At 44.3% G+C, this 17,862-nt stretch overlaps 1 protein-coding gene across 1 annotated transcript in view; it reads left to right on the forward strand.

The window, feature by feature from the left end:
• LOC124555654 (growth/differentiation factor 8-like) overlaps positions 1-17,862 on the forward strand; it is a 435,974-nt gene that overhangs the window by 407,645 nt on the left and 10,467 nt on the right. The window contains exon 2 of the mRNA XM_047129638.1: positions 9,334-9,719. Coding sequence (XP_046985594.1) covers positions 9,334-9,719 — 386 coding nt within the window. The remainder of the gene's footprint in view (positions 1-9,333; positions 9,720-17,862) is intronic.

A 17,862-nucleotide genomic window follows, 5' to 3' on the forward strand; every position in this document is an offset into this window, starting at 1 on the left:
TTTAAGTAGTTCTAAGTCCAAGGGACTGATGACCTCAGATGTTGAGTCCCATGGTGTTTTGAGCCATTTGAACCATTTGAGCGACTGTAATAAAAGTTTATTAAGACCAGACGTATTTCGCTTTATTCTAAAGCAACTACAGTAGTCATGTATTTTTGTTGTTTGCTGCATTCTTCTTCGTCATCCTCGTGCATGTGTTGAGTTTTTGCTCACAGCACTTTCATAGTCACATTTCTGTGTTGGGAAATATCACTGTCCTCTCGCCATCCCCGAAAGCACCACCTGTAAGTACTTTACGATTAGAATTCCTGCCCATTCCCTGTTTTGGAATCTTGGGAATGGGTGAAATTATATTCGAAGCTTTTGCGAAATTTTCTCCAGATGGTCCCGGAAGGTTTAATTCAGTTTCAATTAAAGTAGGCTTCGCCCATTTATACTTGCCTCAGACAATGCCTGCTTCCAGAGTGCACAACTTCTTGTGAAGTTTCTTCTGCATTATCACTATGTGTTTGGATGCTCCGCTGCAGTAAATTCGCTCTCGTTAAACTTCTCTGGATTCAGTGGATGTATACCCGTGGTCTTAAATCCAGAATAACCCTGCCCAATGGTAGAAATACTCACGTGCGATTTATTAAATATGCAGGACATATAAGGCGTGATTTTATTATACATGTTTGCTCTAATAAATTTGTCACATTCATTGTTAATTACATTCTTCAGTGGTCCACAGAAAGATACATCCAAAGATTGCATTTCATGAGAGATATGGGGAGGTGTGGACACTACCTGGACATGACTCATGGCGACAAAACTGATAAGTATTCAACGAAATGTGACTGACATGGTTTTCCTGCAACAAGAGAACAAGATCATCATGGGTGGGTTAACCGACTTTGTTGAAATGCTCCAAGCGCTCTTCAAATAACCAACCATAGTGGAGCAAGTATGAAGGGCACCGCCTCTCCGCAGCAGAGATGTCATACTCTTCCTGGGACAAATTATCATAGACATGCTCTGAAGCAGCAAATCACAGTTACTTTTCTTTCTCTTTCTCAGCTGATTGCACCCCGAACTTGTTTTTGGCCCTTCAAACCTAGGTCTGCCATGTTTCTGAACAGTTGAGATGCCTGTCTTACCCACGTTGTAAACTTTTTAGCTGTAAACTTAAACTTGTTCATTACAGAAGTTAAATTAGAAAAAAATATATCCACCTCGTCCTTGTTGAACCCTACAATTCTACCAGTACTTGTTGGTGAGGGATTTCTCAAGGTAATGCTGCTTCTTTTACGGAAAGCAGCGGTGAGTAAAATATACACTATATCTCCATGGTCTGTCTCATGGTATATACAGCGTGATTCAAAAAGAATACCACAACTTTAGGAATTTAAAACTCTGCAACGACAAAAGGCAGAGCTAAGCACTATCTGTCGGCGAATTAAGGGAGCTATAAAGTTTCATTTAGTTGTACATTTGTTCGCCATTTCAGCCAATAAAGTTTTTGGTCCCTTTTTCTTCGAAGGTGCTACTGTAACTGGACTACAGTATCTGGAGATGTTAGAGAATTGGCTGTTCCCTCAGCTCGAACAAGAAGCACAACAATTCGTATTTCAGCAGGATGGAGCGCCACCACATTGGCACTTATGTGTCCGTAACTACCTGAACGTCAACTACCCGAGGCGATGGATCGGCCGCCAGGCAGCCCGTGACAGAGCACTTCATCACTGGCCTCCAAGAAGCCCTGATCCTACCCCCTGCGATTTTTCCTTATGGGGGTATGTTAAGGATATGGTGTTTCGGCCACCTCTCCCAGCCACCATTGATGATTTGAAACGAGAAATAACAGCAGCTATCCAAGCTGTTACGCCTGATATGCTACAGAAAGTGTGGAACGAGTTGGAGTATCGGGTTGATATTGCTCGTGTGTCTGGAGGGGGCCATATTGAACATCTCTGAACTTGTTTTTGAGTGAAAAAAAAAACCTTTTTAAATACTCTTTGTAATGATGTAAAACAGAAGGTTATATTATGTTTCTTTCATTAAATACACATTTTTAAAGTTGTGGTATTCTTTTTGAATCACCCTGTATATTATTTAATATTTGTACCTTGTGTGAGGACCGATTATAGTATTAGGTCCCTAATGACAATGCAAGACACATATTAAAAGTAGCTAAAAGTGTCTGCACACACGGTACAAACATTAAATAATATATATACCATGGGCCCGCATCTCGTGGTCGTGTGGTAGCGTTCTCGCTTCCCACGCCCGGGTTCCCGGGTTCGATTCCCGGCGGGGTCAGGGATTTTCTCTGCCTCGTGATGGCTGGGTGTTGTGTGCTGTCCTTAGGTTAGTTAGGTTTAAGTAGTTCTAAGTTCTAGGGGACTTATGACCACAGCAGTTGAGTCCCATAGTGCTCAGAGCCATATATACCATGGGATCGGCCATGAGACATAGAGCATATTTTATTCACATCTCTGCCCCTCCCTCACCCCTTTTTTAAACTCTTACACATTTTATGGCGTAGGAATAAGTTCACAGTTTGATCATTTGGATATAATAACAGATCTGTACATATTTTCTGATAGTTAAATTTACTGTTAGATTTTTCATACTGGTGCTGTCGGATAATATAATGTGTATTGGGAACATGCCAGGTTCAGATTACTGATAAATTAGCTTAATAAAATTGGTTAGTGATGGACAGTAGGCTCACACAGTTAAATTCACTGTTAGATTTTCAGTATTGATGCTGTTGGATAATATAAGGTGTGTTGGTCATATACCCGGTTCAGATTGCTGGTAAATTAGTTTAATTAAATTGGTTAATGACAGACTGCAGGGTCACACACGTTGTAATAATATAAATAATTACAATTTCTAAATGACGTCATTAGAAGTGATTTTAGACTTCGTATCTCGGTCGGTTACACTATATTTATCCCGGAATTATGATATGGACTTGACATGGGAAATGTTTTAGTTGTTATTTGGTTTTTATGCTCTGTTGTTAGTGGTATTGCATTTTCTAATATTTCAACATTACATGTCTATGTATATTTTTTTGTGATGTTTCTTGGTTTGTTATGTGACATTTTAATATTACTGATTTTTTAAATTATGTCGTGTGATTATTATATTATATAATACTGTATACAGTTCCTCATTTGGTTACACTATTTGTATCCTCTAACCTCTGATATGAATCTGACATTCAAGTTGTTTTGCTGCTGTCAAATCCAAACATATTTTTATGCACTGATTTTAATTTAATGTTATTTGTCGTGATATTTGCCGCTTCGCTACCTTGTGAAATACTGAAATATTGCAACTCCAGAGTCCTTCCAGTCTGCAGATAACGACTCCATTGCTAACATAAAACAGTTATAGATAGGTAATTACGCTATTACAGTAGTGCATACATATTTTTAACTTACCAAACGCTAGCGGGCGAATCAAAATCGCTTTTCCTCTTCTTTCTTTTTACAAACTTATCCATAATTAGAAACTAGCACAACAGTATACAGCACATAAACAATAAATGGTAGCACTTAACATTCAATTCAGACGCAAGTAAGAAGTGAACTGACTAAAAAAAATAACAACTGAGCTCAAGCAATACCAACAATTGGTCTTGGGTGAAATAGGGATGGTCGATAGCCGATAGTGATGTGGATGTATAGTTGGCGTAAATCTATCGTTATATGAAGAACGAACTGGTGGCCCAAACCTATCATGTTGCTTGAAAGGCCTGCAGGCTAAGGTCCTTGAAATCCCCCCCCCCCCTCAAGTTCTTTTTACCCACTGATCTGCATATCGTTTAAATTTGGTTTTGCAGCAGTGCTGTTCTTGTATTAGGCCAGTAAGGATATTTTCCTTCTCTTCAGGGTATTCCTGCTTTCTTCCGCCGGCCTTACAAACGCACGAAATTCTCGACAGTATTGTTGGTAAACGTGTTCCTTCGAATAGCGAAACGAGATGGAACTGAACGCCATAACAATGGCCACCATTCACGGAAACGTCCGGGACTGCTCGAGGTTTTAAATGGAATAAGTGACAGTCCAGACTCTAGTGGAACGACTACAAGAGAAGCCTGTGGTTTCAAAACTAGCCTCCTACACTTTCACTTTGTTTTCCTTCTCTCTGTTTTTCACAGAATGTTTTTAAAGACTGCTTTTCAAAATTCTTTAGGAAAAACCAGTGGTACACAGGTTTGTAACAGTGCTGTCTCATAGTGTTAGCTTACATGAAAAACATAAGAAATGAAGATAAACTGATCAACTTTTTAAATTCTACGAAACACTCAACTAATTCGCAAGCTGCAATTTCAGTGAACAGAGATGAAAAGTGATGGATTAATACACTGGCAACCCTTTGATGCCAAAATACAAATAGGTGTACTTCGAGGTGTTGGATAATATTGTAACATAACTGGAAACAAGATTTCCACATTGTGATAAAGTGCTATTCCTTAAATAAGGCGATACTACTTAGTTCGCCAATTATAGTTATGATTTCCCTGTACGCGGTACAAATGTATGGTGCGTCCATCAGTCGCTCAGAGTTGCGTGTAGAACTGAAGGCTGTATTTTCTTCTCTGCATAAAGAAACACACTCTGTCAATTTGGGAGACGTTATTGAAAGAATGATTGATAATGAAACGGACCAAATTCTTCCAGAAGCTTTCAAACTATTTTGTCTAATTGGTAGCATTCCTCCAACACGTTTTTCTTGTCTTAAACGTGTGACAACATATTTGAGGTACAGTATGGCCCCGGATCGCTTATCATCTCTTGCTTGTACCTCAACTGAAGAACCAGTATTGCCCGAATACTGTAAATCCGAGTCACATGGTATGATGACGTCATCGAAAGATTCAAAAAGAGGAAGGACCACCGAGTTTACTTGTTAACAAGTAACAATGGTCAAAAGCCCACTCTACAGTTCGTTTCTAAATAAAAGTGATTGTCATTATCATTATTATTAGCTGCAGTAGTAGTAATATGAGAGGGCCTTAGGAATGTTAGGTATGCATATATTAAAATCAAAGGAAAGAGTATGTTTCCTGACCTCCCCAAAATTTGGGACCATGATTCGCCACTGATTAAACACCTAACAACAAAGTGACTTCATTTGCACATCGTAGTGCACCATAGTTGTTGCCTCATCGTGAAAAACGACAGCAGTCTCTTGCCCTCCTTTTCAAAAATGCACTTCCAATTACAACTTGCTGAAAGATTACGAGAATTTTAATGACCAAACTGGTCGCGAATTAACCGCATTTTTCCTGTCAGTCCGAACAGAAGCTCTATAAAAGCCTATGTAAGATTAAAAAAGTCGCAAGACTAGCTCGTTGAGAGTTTGTGAACATTCTGTATTAAAAATGCCTCGCACAGGTCTATAATCATATACAATAGAATGAGATTTTCACTCTGCACCGGAGTGTGCGCTGATACGAAACTTCCTGGCCGATTAAAACTGTGTGACGGACCGAAACTCGAACTCGGGACCTTTGCCATACGCGGGTAAGTGCTCTTCCAACTTTGGAAGGTAGGAGACGATGTACTGGCAGAAGTAAGGCTGTGAGGACGCGGCGTGAGTCGTGCATGGTTAGCTCAGTTGATACAGCACTTGCCGACGAAAGGCAAAGGTCCCGAGTTCGAGTCTCGGTCCGGCACACAGTTTTAATCTGACCGGAAGTTTCATATCAGCGCACACTCCGCTGCAGAGTGAAAATCTCATTCTGGGAACATCCCCCAGGCTGTGGGTAAGCCATGTCTCCGCAATATCCTTTCTTTCAGGAGTGCTAGTTCTGCAAAGTTCGCAGGAGAGCTTCTGTAAAGTTTGGAAGGTAGGAGACGATGTACTGGCAGAAGTAAGGCTGTGAGAACGGAGCGTGAGTCGTACTTGGATAGCTCAGATGGTAAAGCACTTGCCCGCGAAAGGCAAAGGTCCCGAGTTCGAGTCTCGGTCCGGCACACAGTTTTAATCTGCCAGGAAGTACCACATAAAATGTTCGTCAAGGCCAGCAGACATGTCACAGTAGAACATAGCAACCGAACTGAAGCACGACTTTCATTACAATGTTTGACTTTGGAAGATTAGTTCGTGATTTTTGGGGCCGCATTTCGACTGACGTGTGGAAAATTGCGAAGGCGCGCCTTGAGCATCATTGCTGAGTGATACCATTTTCCGTCATGCTGTGGTCTAATTCCGTACAGTAAACATGATATAACTGACTCTCCGCAGTAAATAGTACTATTCACATTGCTGAGATTCTTCTGTCAGCTCACTTTAACTCAGTGTATATGTTCACCCTCTGCAATTGTAACCGTAGCTGGTTGTGTGCTAGATGTTGCCTAAAGCCTAAGAAAAGGAGATCAAACTTCCTCCGGTGTCACCCCACTGAGTCTCGGAATGTTAATCTGCCATCTGCCTTACTGACTCTATGATGAACAGCCTGCAGTCATTCAAAAGGGGCTGCAGCAATAATTCATTAAACAGTAGATAGCAGTTCTGATACTGCATAAACGTGGACACTGTTCCGCTGGTTTCATTTCCACTATGCTTGCAAAGCAGCCGAAAAATATTTGCGATAAACGTAATCTTTTCAAATTGAAATGGAATAGTGCAGTTAAACGATAGCTCTATGAAAGGCTGCAACTCAGGTGCTAAATGGCCCAACGATTTTCTCGGATTCTCGACCTTCTCGTTATATATTCCCGCGGAATGCTGCAAAAAGCGCACGTTTAATAAAATAAATGTTCGTTTAGTGTGATTACTTCGGTTAATCGTCGCATAGAACTAAATATATTAATTGAAGTTGACGATAAAATAATGCATAATTTTTGTGTCACGTGAAAATAATTTGAGCACGTTGTCATATCATTCCATAAATCCGAGCGCTCAATCTGTTCCTAACCGATGAAGTGATTCAGAGGCCACGAATGAACACGTTTGTTCTCGAAAGGCTTTTCTGGCAAGAGTGTAGATAATTTAAATAGGGAGCATAAGGCGAAAGCAGTTGTTTCCTTAATCTTTAATCGAGCAACTGGCGAAAGAGAGAATAATATGGAAGTCGAAATCTTTGAGGATGCAGGGCCGGAGCATGGGACGTTGCGAGTGTGCAAGTGTTAAAATGTAAAACGAAGCCGGCCGCGGTGGTCGTGCGGTTCTAGGCGCTCCAGTCCGGAGCCGCGCTGCTGCTACGGTCGCAGGTTCGAATCCCGCCTCGGGCATGGATGTGTGTGATGTCCTTAGGTTAGTTATGTTTAAGTAGTTCTAAGTTCTAGGGGACTGATGACCACAGCAGTTGAGTCCCATAGTGCTCAGAGCCATTTTTGTAAAACGAATGGAATAGCAGTGAAGACGGATTAGGATTAGAAAATAAGGGAGAAATTGACGGAATTGTAATAGGAAGTGAGGAGAAAGAAGTAACTGAGGAACAGAAAATAATGTATTTTTATGTGAGGAAGGAAGAGGGTGAGTGAATGGAGGAAGATGAAAAGCATCATGAATCTGCAGTAAAGTTCTGGTCGGTCAAATTCAACAAGTTTTGAAAACTGCCGAGAAGAAGATACAGACACTTATCACAAAGAAAATGTAGTCTGTGTTCCCGGGGTATAAATTTTTTCCGAATTTCCGGGTTTTCGATAATCCGCCCCTTTTGGTCCGGTTCCGTGAGGTTCCACTGTACTTACACTACTGGCCATTAAAATTGCTACACCACGAAGATGACGTGCTACAGACGCGAAATTTAACCGACAGGAAGAAGATGCTGTATATGCAAATGATTAGTTTTTCAGAGCATCCAAACTAGGTTGGTGCCGGTGGCGACACCTACAACGTGCTGACGTGAGGAGAGTTTCCAACCGATTTCTCATACACAAAGAGCAGTTGTCCGGCGTTGCCTGGTGAAACGTTGTTGTGATGCCTCGTGTAAGCAGGAGAAATGCGTACCATCACTTTTCCGAATTTGATAAAGGTCGGATTGTAGCCTATCGCGATTGCGGTTTATCGTACCGCGACATTGCTGCTCGCTTTGGTCTAGATCCAATGACTGTTAGCAGAACATGGAGTTGGTGGGTTCAGGAGGTTAATACGGAACGCCGTGCCGGATCTCAACGGCCTCGTATCCCTAGCAGTCAGGATGACAGGCATCTTATCCGCATAGCTGTAACGGATCGTGCAGTCACATCTCGATCCCTGAGTTAACAGATGGGGACGTTTGCAACACAACAACCATGTGTACGAACAGTTCGACGACGTTTGCAGTAGCATGGACTATCAGCTCGGAGACCATGGCTGCGGTTACCCTTGATGCTGCATCACAGACAGGAGCGCCTGCAATGGTGTACTCAACGACGAACCTGGGTGCACGAATGGCAAAACGTCATTTTTTTTCGGATGAATCCAGGTTCTGTTTACAGCATCATGATGGTCGCATCCGTGTTTGGCGACATCGCGGTGAACGCACATAGGAAACGTGTATTCGTCATCGCCATACTGGCGTATCACCTGGCGTGATGGTATAGGGTGCCATTGGTTACACGTCTCGGTCACCTCTTGTTCGCATTGACGGCACTTTGAACAGTGGACTTTACATTTCAGATGTGTTACGACCCGTGGCTCTACCCTTCATTCGATCCCTGCGAAACCCTACATTTCAGCAGGATAATGCACAGCCGCATGTTGCAGGTCCTGTACGGGCCTTTCTGGATACAGAAAATGTTCGACTGCTGCCCTGGCCAGCATATTCTCCAGATCTCTCACCAATTGAAAACGTCTGGTCAATGGTGGCCTAGCAACTGGCTCGTCACAATACGCCAGTCACTACTCTCGATGAACTGTGGTATCGCGTTGAAGCTGCGTGGGCAGCTGTACCTGTACACGCCATGCAAGCTCTGTTTGACTCAATGCCCAGGCGTCTCAAGGCCGTTATTACGGCCAGAGGTGGTTGTTCTGGATACTGATTTCTCAGTATCTTTGCAAATTGCGTAAATGCAATCACACGTCAGTTCTAGTATGATATATTTGTCCAATTAATACCCGTTTATCATCTGCATTCCTTCTTGGTGTAGCAATTTTAATGGCCAGTAGTGTAGAAAATACTGCAAACTGTCTAGCTGACTGGGTGTTGTGTGTTGTCCTTAGGTTAGTTAGGTTTAAGTAGTTCTAAGTTCTAGGGGACTGATGACTATGGATGTTAAGTCCCATAGTGGTCAGAGCCATTTGAACTGTCTAGCTGCTTTCAGTGCACTCGACGAGCTACGTGGTATGTACGAATAGGTTTAGTGTAGAGCAGCCCTGGCTATAATGGCGACGCCGCTGTTGCAGACACGAAGCTGCCGTACGGCCGGCGCAGCCACGACGTGCAGATGTTCCGCTTCTCGGAGAAGGTGATGCGCAACGTGGTGACAAACGCGACGCTGTACCTGTACCTGCGCGACGCCGGCGGCGGCCGCAGCAGCGGCAGCGTCAACGTGACCGTGATGCGCGTGCTGAGCAACCCGCAGCAGCAGGAGTCGCCCATGCTCGAGGTGGTCTACGTCAAGAACCACGTGTCGCTGCAGCTGCCGCACTGGTACGCCATCGAAATGCAGAAGGTGGTGGCGCACTGGTTCCGCTTCCCGCGCGAGAACCACGGCATCGTCGTGCAGGCCGTGGACAGCGCCGGCAGGCAGCTCGTCGTCACCACCGCCGACCAGGACGACGGCTCGCGGGTCAGTTTCTACACCGCTTTCCTTTCCTATTCCTTTCGCTGACTGTCCACAATAGGAGCAGATGGTAGTATAAGCTAATTCGGATGACGTATTCCCTAAAACGTGTATCCAGTTGTTATTGGTTAAAGAGGTCCAGCTGTTTGAGTGCAGCCGGCCGGGGTTGCCGAGCGGTTCTAGGCGCTACAGTCTGGAACCGCGCGGCCGCCACGGTCGCAGGTTCGAATCCTGTCTCGGGCATGGATTTGTGTGATATCCTTAGGTTAGTTAGGTTTAAGTGGTTCTAAGTTCTAGGGGACTAGTTTCCAGAATGAGATTTTCACTCTGCAGCGGAGTGTGCGCTGATATGGAACTTCCTGGCAGATTAAAACTGTGTGCCCGACCGAGACTCGAAATCGGGACCTTTGCCTTTCGCGGGCAAGTGCTCTACAATCTGAGCTACCGAAGCACGACTCACGCCCGGTACTCACAGCCTTACTTCTGCCAGTATCTCTTCTCCTACCTTCCAAACTTTACAGAAGTTCTCCTGCGAACCTTGCAGAACTAGCGCTCCTGAAAGAAAGGATATAGCGGAGACATGGCTTACCCACAGCCTGGGGGATGTTTCCAGAATGAGATTTTCACTCTGCAGCGGAGTGTGCGCTGATATGAAACTTCCTGGCAGATTAAAACTGTGTGCCCGACCGAGACTCGAACTCGGGACCTTTGCCTTTCGCGGGCAAGTGCTCTACCATCTGAGCTACCGAAGCACGACTCACGCCCGGTACTCACAGCTTTACTTCTGCCAGTATCTCTTCTCCTACCTTCCAAACTTTACAGAAGTTCTCCTGCGAACCTTGCAGAATCTGCCAGGAAGTTTCATATCAGCGCACACTCCGCTGCAGAGTGAAAATCTCATTCTGGAAACATCCCCCAGGCTGTGGCTAAGCCATGTCTCCGCTATATCCTTTCTTTCAGGAGTGCTAGTTCTGCAAGGTTCGCAGGAGAACTTCTGTAAAGTTTGGAAGGTAGGAGACGAGATACTGGCAGAAGTAAAGCTGTGAGTACCGGGCGTGGGTCGTGCTTCGGTAGCTCAGATGGTAGAGCACTTGCCCGCGAAAGGCAAAGGTCCCGAGATCGAGTCTCGGTCGGGCACACAGTTTTAATCTGCCAGGAAGTTTCTAGGGGACTGATGACCTTAGAAGTTAAGTCCCATAGTGCTCAGAGCAATTTTTTTTGTTTTTTTGTTTGAGTGCAACCCAAATCAATACGCACATCAAAAAAAGTTTTGCATCACCTCGGTTCCGAGAGTTCCGGAACCTGTACAGAAAATTAGAATCGAGATCAACACAAACATCATTTCCGTCCTTTTATCCATCATTTTGATATGCAGCTCCTTGTATTGGCCGTATTTGCAGTTAAAATTGTTGGAGGTGAGGTCCGCCAGTTATGCAAAACATAGTTTTTCTCAGTACCCAAACATGTTTCGGCACCACTGTGCCATCATCAGTGGGTTTTCGTTTTTATTTATTCTGCAGTGTGAACATTTTTGTTAAATGATTATAAAATTATGTGCATTTTTAGTTGAAACAACAGATCGTTTCGCAGGCCGGAGTGGCCGAGCGGTTCTAGGCGCTTCAGTCTGGAACAGCGCGACCGCTACGGTCGCAGTCTCGAATCCTGCCGCGGGCATGGATGTGTGTGATGTCCTTAGGTTAGTTAGGTTCAAGTAATTCTAAGTTCTAGGGGACTGATGACCCCCGCTGTTAATTCACATAGTGCTCAGAGCCATTTGAACAGATCGTTGCCGGCCTGAGTGGCCGACCGGTTCTAGGCGCTACAGTCTGGAGTCACGCGACCGCTGCGGTCGCAGGTTCGAATCCTGCTTCGGGCATGCATGTGTGTGATATCCTTAGGTTAGTTAGGTTTAAGTAGTTCTAAGTCTAGGGGACCGAAGACCTCAGATGTTAAGTCCCATAGTTCAAATAGTGCAAATGGCTCTGAGCACTATGGGACTTAACATCTATGGTACGCAGTCCCCTAGAACTTAGAACTACTTAAACCTAACTAACCTAAGGACATCACACAACACCCAGTCATCACAAGGCAGAGAAAATCCCTGACCCCGCCGGGAATCGAACCCGGGAACCCGGGCGTGGGAAGCGAGAACGCTACCGCACGACCACGAGCTGCGGACTAAGTCCCATAGTGCTCAGAACCATTTGAACAGATCGTTTCTTTTTGTAAATATCTTTACATTTGGTGCGCATGAATTTTCTGGATCACTTGTGTGTTAATTACTATAGGTAGCTTATCATCTGCAACCTAACGATGTTGATGAGAATTTTTTTTTGCTAGGAGTTAACCTATCTTCTAGAATGTAATTCAGTTTTTCGCTATGTTTTCGCGCCTATATTCGTTTTTACTTACGTTTTCGTGTGGCAAGTACTTCCATTCCCCGCATAATGCTGAGGTGTTGTGATGCACACGTAACTATAACAAGTATTTTTCACAAATAACGTAGTGAAACACTTTTTACTTCACCAGAACACAGTGTGATTGTGGTTTGTTATGTGTCCCAGCGCAGTCAGTATCCATTTGTGCACATTCTCGACGCCACACTGGCTGTGTGATCCTACATCTGTGTCCATAGATTCAAAGCCCACTGCAAAAGTATGTTTAAGGTCATACGTTTTCTCTCTTCTTATGTTTCAGTTAAAAACAACCGCAACGAATTTAAATAACGGAGTCCTACGAAACCATTGAATTCATACTGCAATGGAATGTAGGTAAAAAAAGTAGCCTTTCCTAATCACCAGATGACTGAAAGAGCTCGCCAGACTTCACTAATTATTATTTATTAGTTGATAGGCGCTTTTCTGTCGCTCATTTGCACTATTTTTTGAATGGTGCAGTTAGAAATATCAGATGTTCGCCATACGGAATATTCGTATTTACCTGAAGAATTTATCTTCAGAACAAAGGCGAAATAAGCAGTCAGATAGGCTGACAGAAGAAGCCAGTCAATATACAGGGTGATGATTTCACAAACTCTCAGAGATGATAGAAAATGGTAAATATATCAATTTGAGGTAACGGACCCTGGTCCTGAAACGACCGAGTCGAAAGTTACCAGCGAAAATCATTCTGACATTGAATCTCTTCTAATCCAAGCTCTTTAAAATGGTTCAAATGGTTCTGAGCACTATGTGTGGTGTTACCGCCAGACACCACACTTGCTAGGTGGTAGCTTTAAATCGGCCGCGGTCCATTAGTACATGTCGGACCCGCGTGTCGCCACTGTCAGGGATCGCAGACCGAGCGCCACCACAAGGCAGGTCTCGAGATACGGACTAGCACTCGCCCCAGTTGTACGGACGACTTTGCTAGCGACTACATGGACGAAGCATTGCTCATTAGCCGAGCCAATAGTTAGAATAGCCTTCAGCTAAGTCAATGGCTACGACCTAGCAAGGCGCCATTAGTAACATTGCATGTATCTGAAGAGTCTCACTTGTATCGCCACAATCTCCAGATGTACCAAAAGGATGGATTAAAGTTAAGTATTTCAGAAGCTACGTACTTTTCTTTATAGCATTCATTACGTATCCTGTTTCAGACCTCACGCCATCCTGCTTTAGCTTAGCGCGTGCCTTTCGGCTTCCTCTCATTGTGTCTAGGCTGTCTTGTCTAGACACAACACTATGCGACTTAACTTCTGTGGTCATCAGTCGCCTAGAACTTAGAACTAATTAAACCTAACTAACCTAAGGACATCACACACATCCATGCCCGACGCAGGATTCGAACCTGCGACCGTAGCGGTCGCTCGGTTCCAGACTGTAGCGCCTAGAACCCCACGGCCACTCCGGCCGGCCCAATCTCTTTCCGATCGATATTTAGGGAGAAGGTAGTATGGACCAAAACAAGAAAAGCTTGTGTAGCAAATACGAACTCTAAAATGCATACCTTAAGGGCTCTTGAGCGCTTGCGCTGTGGAAGAGATTCGTTTCAAAGTAGCAAAGATGAACAAGTGTTCATAGCGCTGACTTTAAGAGGCCATGTTTACTGTATTTTTTGTCTTGTTTTAGTCCATACTTCCACCTCTCAAAATATGGAAAGCAAAGAGCCTTCAGTAGAAGAGAGCCACTATCAGAGGTATGAGAACGATATTCGCTAACAACTTATTTTTGATGCGGTCGTTTCTGGACCAGTCTCCCTGAGCTGCTTCAAATTCATATAATTACATTTCTCCATCTGCCCTGAAAATTTTTACCATCATCACGGAATCATGCTGTAGATAAAATCTACTTTCATTCTCATAAATTGTGACACATCCACAAAGCGTGAGGTGGGCGTGAATGATGGTGTGGTACATCATAACACTTGTTTCTTGCCTCAACAACGGCGTGACAGTGAGTTGGCAAAGAAATTAAGTTGTGGCAGAAAGATGTGAGCATAGGGGATTTTGCTGCGAATAATTGATATATAACGGATCTGTGTTGTGTGTGGGATACAGAGGTGTTGATGCTATTCACCCACTGTTGAGTAATTCTTTCACAGGCAGAAATTAAGTCTGGGTAATAATCCTGCGTAGTGGTAGTTTGGCGTTATGAATCAGCAGCGTATGGATAGTCTCGGCAAATTCTGCAACCGTATACCCAACCATGCCGTCGCATTACAACTCGATAATTTTCATCTGAATACTGTAGTAGCCTAGAGTCGTCTCTCATATGAAAAGGTCAGGGGCTAAATTAATAACACTCTGCACAGACGCTGCATACAACTTCAGCACCATGCTCAGCTTGGTGAAACAGTTGTTAGTTCGGGTTCTCTGTGTCTTAAGCGTACAAGTTGAAAAGCCCTTTAATATAGATGCGTCTCGCTTTTGTTGGGAAAAAAAGCATCATAAGTGGTAACATTGTAATAATTACAAGTAGACCATTTTTGTCGTTCTTTCTGTATTTATAGACTAAAAGAGGAGGAAGGCAATGGCAAACCACCTCCACTAGGACCTTGCCTAGTAAGGCGGTGCGGGTCTACCGCGTCGCTGCCCTACGCTCTGTAAGGGAGTATGGGACTCATCATCATCATCATCAGACTAAAAGATGGCTTTGGGAAAGGATGATTTATCCTAGGCATTAGTGCCAGTGCTTCGTGTTCCTCGTTCTACGTTCTGGTCACAGCTGTGTCTCCTGTCATATTAGCTGGTTTAATTTCTGCATTCGTTTTGGAGACCACTTTTTCTGACATGGCGTATGTTAAAAACGTTTGTTTTACTTAAAAAACTTTAAGAGGTTTCACATAAAAAATTCGAAGATATTACTTTCCTGTACGCCCTTATATTTCGATATTTGGACTGTAAACAGAGCTGACATCATCAAGTGTGCTAACGGATTGATACCGGAAACCTTTATTTATCGATTATATTTTTGCATTTTTCATCCCCCGTCCCCCCCTCTCCCCCCTCCATGTTATTCAAATCCATCACTAGTAATTAATTTTCAGACAGATTCTTCCGTTTTGATGCCATTTATTTGTCGAGTGGGAGGCTGTAATGGTCTCTCGTCATATCCTTTTGTGTCAACAAATGCAACACAGTCCAGGCGTTCTGTCATTGCAGGAGCAACAATACAGGGCGTCTGTTCAACTGTTCAGCTGTGTATGAATTCCTAAGGGACCAAACTGCTGTGGTCATCGGTCCCTAGACTTACACACTACTTAAACTAACTTATGTCAAGAACAACACACATACCCATGCCCAAGGGAGGACTCGAACCTACATCTACATCCACATCCATACTCCGCAAGCCACCTGACGGTGTGTGGCGGAGGGTACCTTGAGTACCTCTATCGATTCTCCCTTCTATTCCAGTCTCATATTGCTCGTGGAGAGAAAGATTGTCGGTATGCCTCTGTGTGGGCTCTAATCTCTCTGATTTTATCCTCATAGTCTCTTCGCGACATATACGTAGGAGGGAGCAATATACTGCTTGACTCCTCGGTGAAGGTACCGGTATGTTCTCGAAACTTCAACAAAAGCCCGTAGCGAGCTACTGAGCGTCTCTCTTGCAGAGTCTTCCACTGCAGTTTATCTATCATCTCCGTAACGCTTTCGCGATTACTAAATGATCCTGTAACGAAGCGCGCTGCTCTCCATTGGATCTTCTCTATCTCTTCTATCAACCCTATCTGGTACGGATCCCACACCGGTGACCAGTATTCAAGCAGTGAGCAGTGGGCGAACAAGTGTACTGTAACCTACTTCCTTTGTTTTCGGACTGCATTTCCTTAGAATTTTTCCAATGAATCTCAATCTGGCGTCTGCTTTACCGACGGTTAATTTTATATGGTTATTCCACTTTAAATCACTCCTAATACCTCCTCCCAGATAATTTATGGAATTAACTGCTTCCAGTTGCTGACCTGCTATATTGTAGCTAAATGATAAAGGATCTTTCTTTCTATGTATTCGCAGCACATTACACTTGTCTACATTGAGATTCAATTGCCATTCCCTGCACCATGCGTCAATTCGTTGTAGATCCTCCTGCACTTCAGCACAATTTTCCATTGTTACAACCTCTCGATATACTACAGCATCATCCGAAAAAAGCCTCCGGCGGGAGGGGCCGTGTTATCCGTGACATGGCGCCTCAAACAGCACGGCCATTCTGCGCGGCAGGATATCTCTCCTGAGATTCTTCAGGCGCATTTTCTCTGCTGTTTGCAATTTTGTTTTTGCATTGTACAGCTAGGGTCAGCCCAAACAAATAGTGCTGATCATATTTTTCGTTTAGCGCTCAGTACCAACGGAAAGCGTCAGCTTGTTTCCAATTACAAACTAAATTATTTTTAAAGAAGAATTTTACATGTCCATTCTATAGAGCGGCCCCAGATTATTTTATTGCGATATTTGTTTTATCGATATGTATTAACAGGGACAGTAGAACTAGAAGAATAGCTACTGCTCCAGCAGTGACAGCAATGAAATGGGCCACGCTGACTGCTACCAACATGCATGCAGCGCAACTAAGTCGCTGTGGGATTCCTGATTATTCTTCGTGTTTTACTATTCCTGTTAATACATATAAATGAAACAAACATCGCGCTAGATTAGCCTGGGACTGCTCTATCGAGTGGGCACGTAATATTACGCTTTAAACATCATTAATTTGTAACGCGAAACAAACCGACGCTACCCGTCGACACTGGGCATCGCATGAAAAACCTTATGAGCGCTATTTGTTTGCGCCAACTCCAGCTATACAATGCGAAAACGACATTACAAACACATGCTGAAACACTAGGGATAATGCTCCTTACGACTCTTAGGAGAGACACGCTGTATACTACACAGACGGAAAAAATCGCAACATCAAAAAATTATTAATGTATAGTAATGAAACTTCGGGAATACGTTTGTCTAGGTACCATATTTAAGCGATTAACAATGCAAGCTCACACGTTAATTAATTTATTTATTTTTTGAGTCTAGGACATAAAATACACTCCTGGAAATGGAAAAAAGAACACATTGACACCGGTGTGTCAGACCCACCATACTTGCTCCGGACACTGCGAGAGGGCTGTACAAGCAATGATCACACGCACGGCACAGCGGACACACCAGGAACCGCGGTGTTGGCCGTCGAATGGCGCTAGCTGCGCAGTATTTGTGCACCGCCGCCGTCAGTGTCAGCCAGTTTGCCGTGGCATACGGAGCTCCATCGCAGTCTTTAACACTGGTAGCATGCCGCGACAGCGTGGACGTGAACCGTATGTGCAGTTGACGGACTTTGAGCGAGGGCGTATAGTGGGCATGCGGGACGCCGGGTGGACGTACCGCCGAATTGCTCAACACGTGGGGCGTGAGGTCTCCACAGTGCATCGATGTTGTCGCCAGTGGTCGGCGGAAGGTGCACGTGCCCGTCGACCTGGGACCGGACCGCAGCGACGCACGGATGCACGCCAAGACCGTAGGATCCTACGCAGTGCCGTAGGGGACCGCACCGCCACTTCCCAGCAAATTAGGGACACTGTTGCTCCTGGTGTATCGGCGAGGACCATTCGCAACCGTCTCCATGAAGCTGGGCTACGGTCCCGCACACCGTTAGGCCGTCTTCCGCTCACGCCCCAACATCGTGCAGCCCGCCTCCAGTGGTGT

This window comes from Schistocerca americana, chromosome X (assembly GCF_021461395.2).
Source record: "Schistocerca americana isolate TAMUIC-IGC-003095 chromosome X, iqSchAmer2.1, whole genome shotgun sequence".
Lineage (NCBI taxonomy): Eukaryota > Metazoa > Arthropoda > Insecta > Orthoptera > Acrididae > Schistocerca > Schistocerca americana.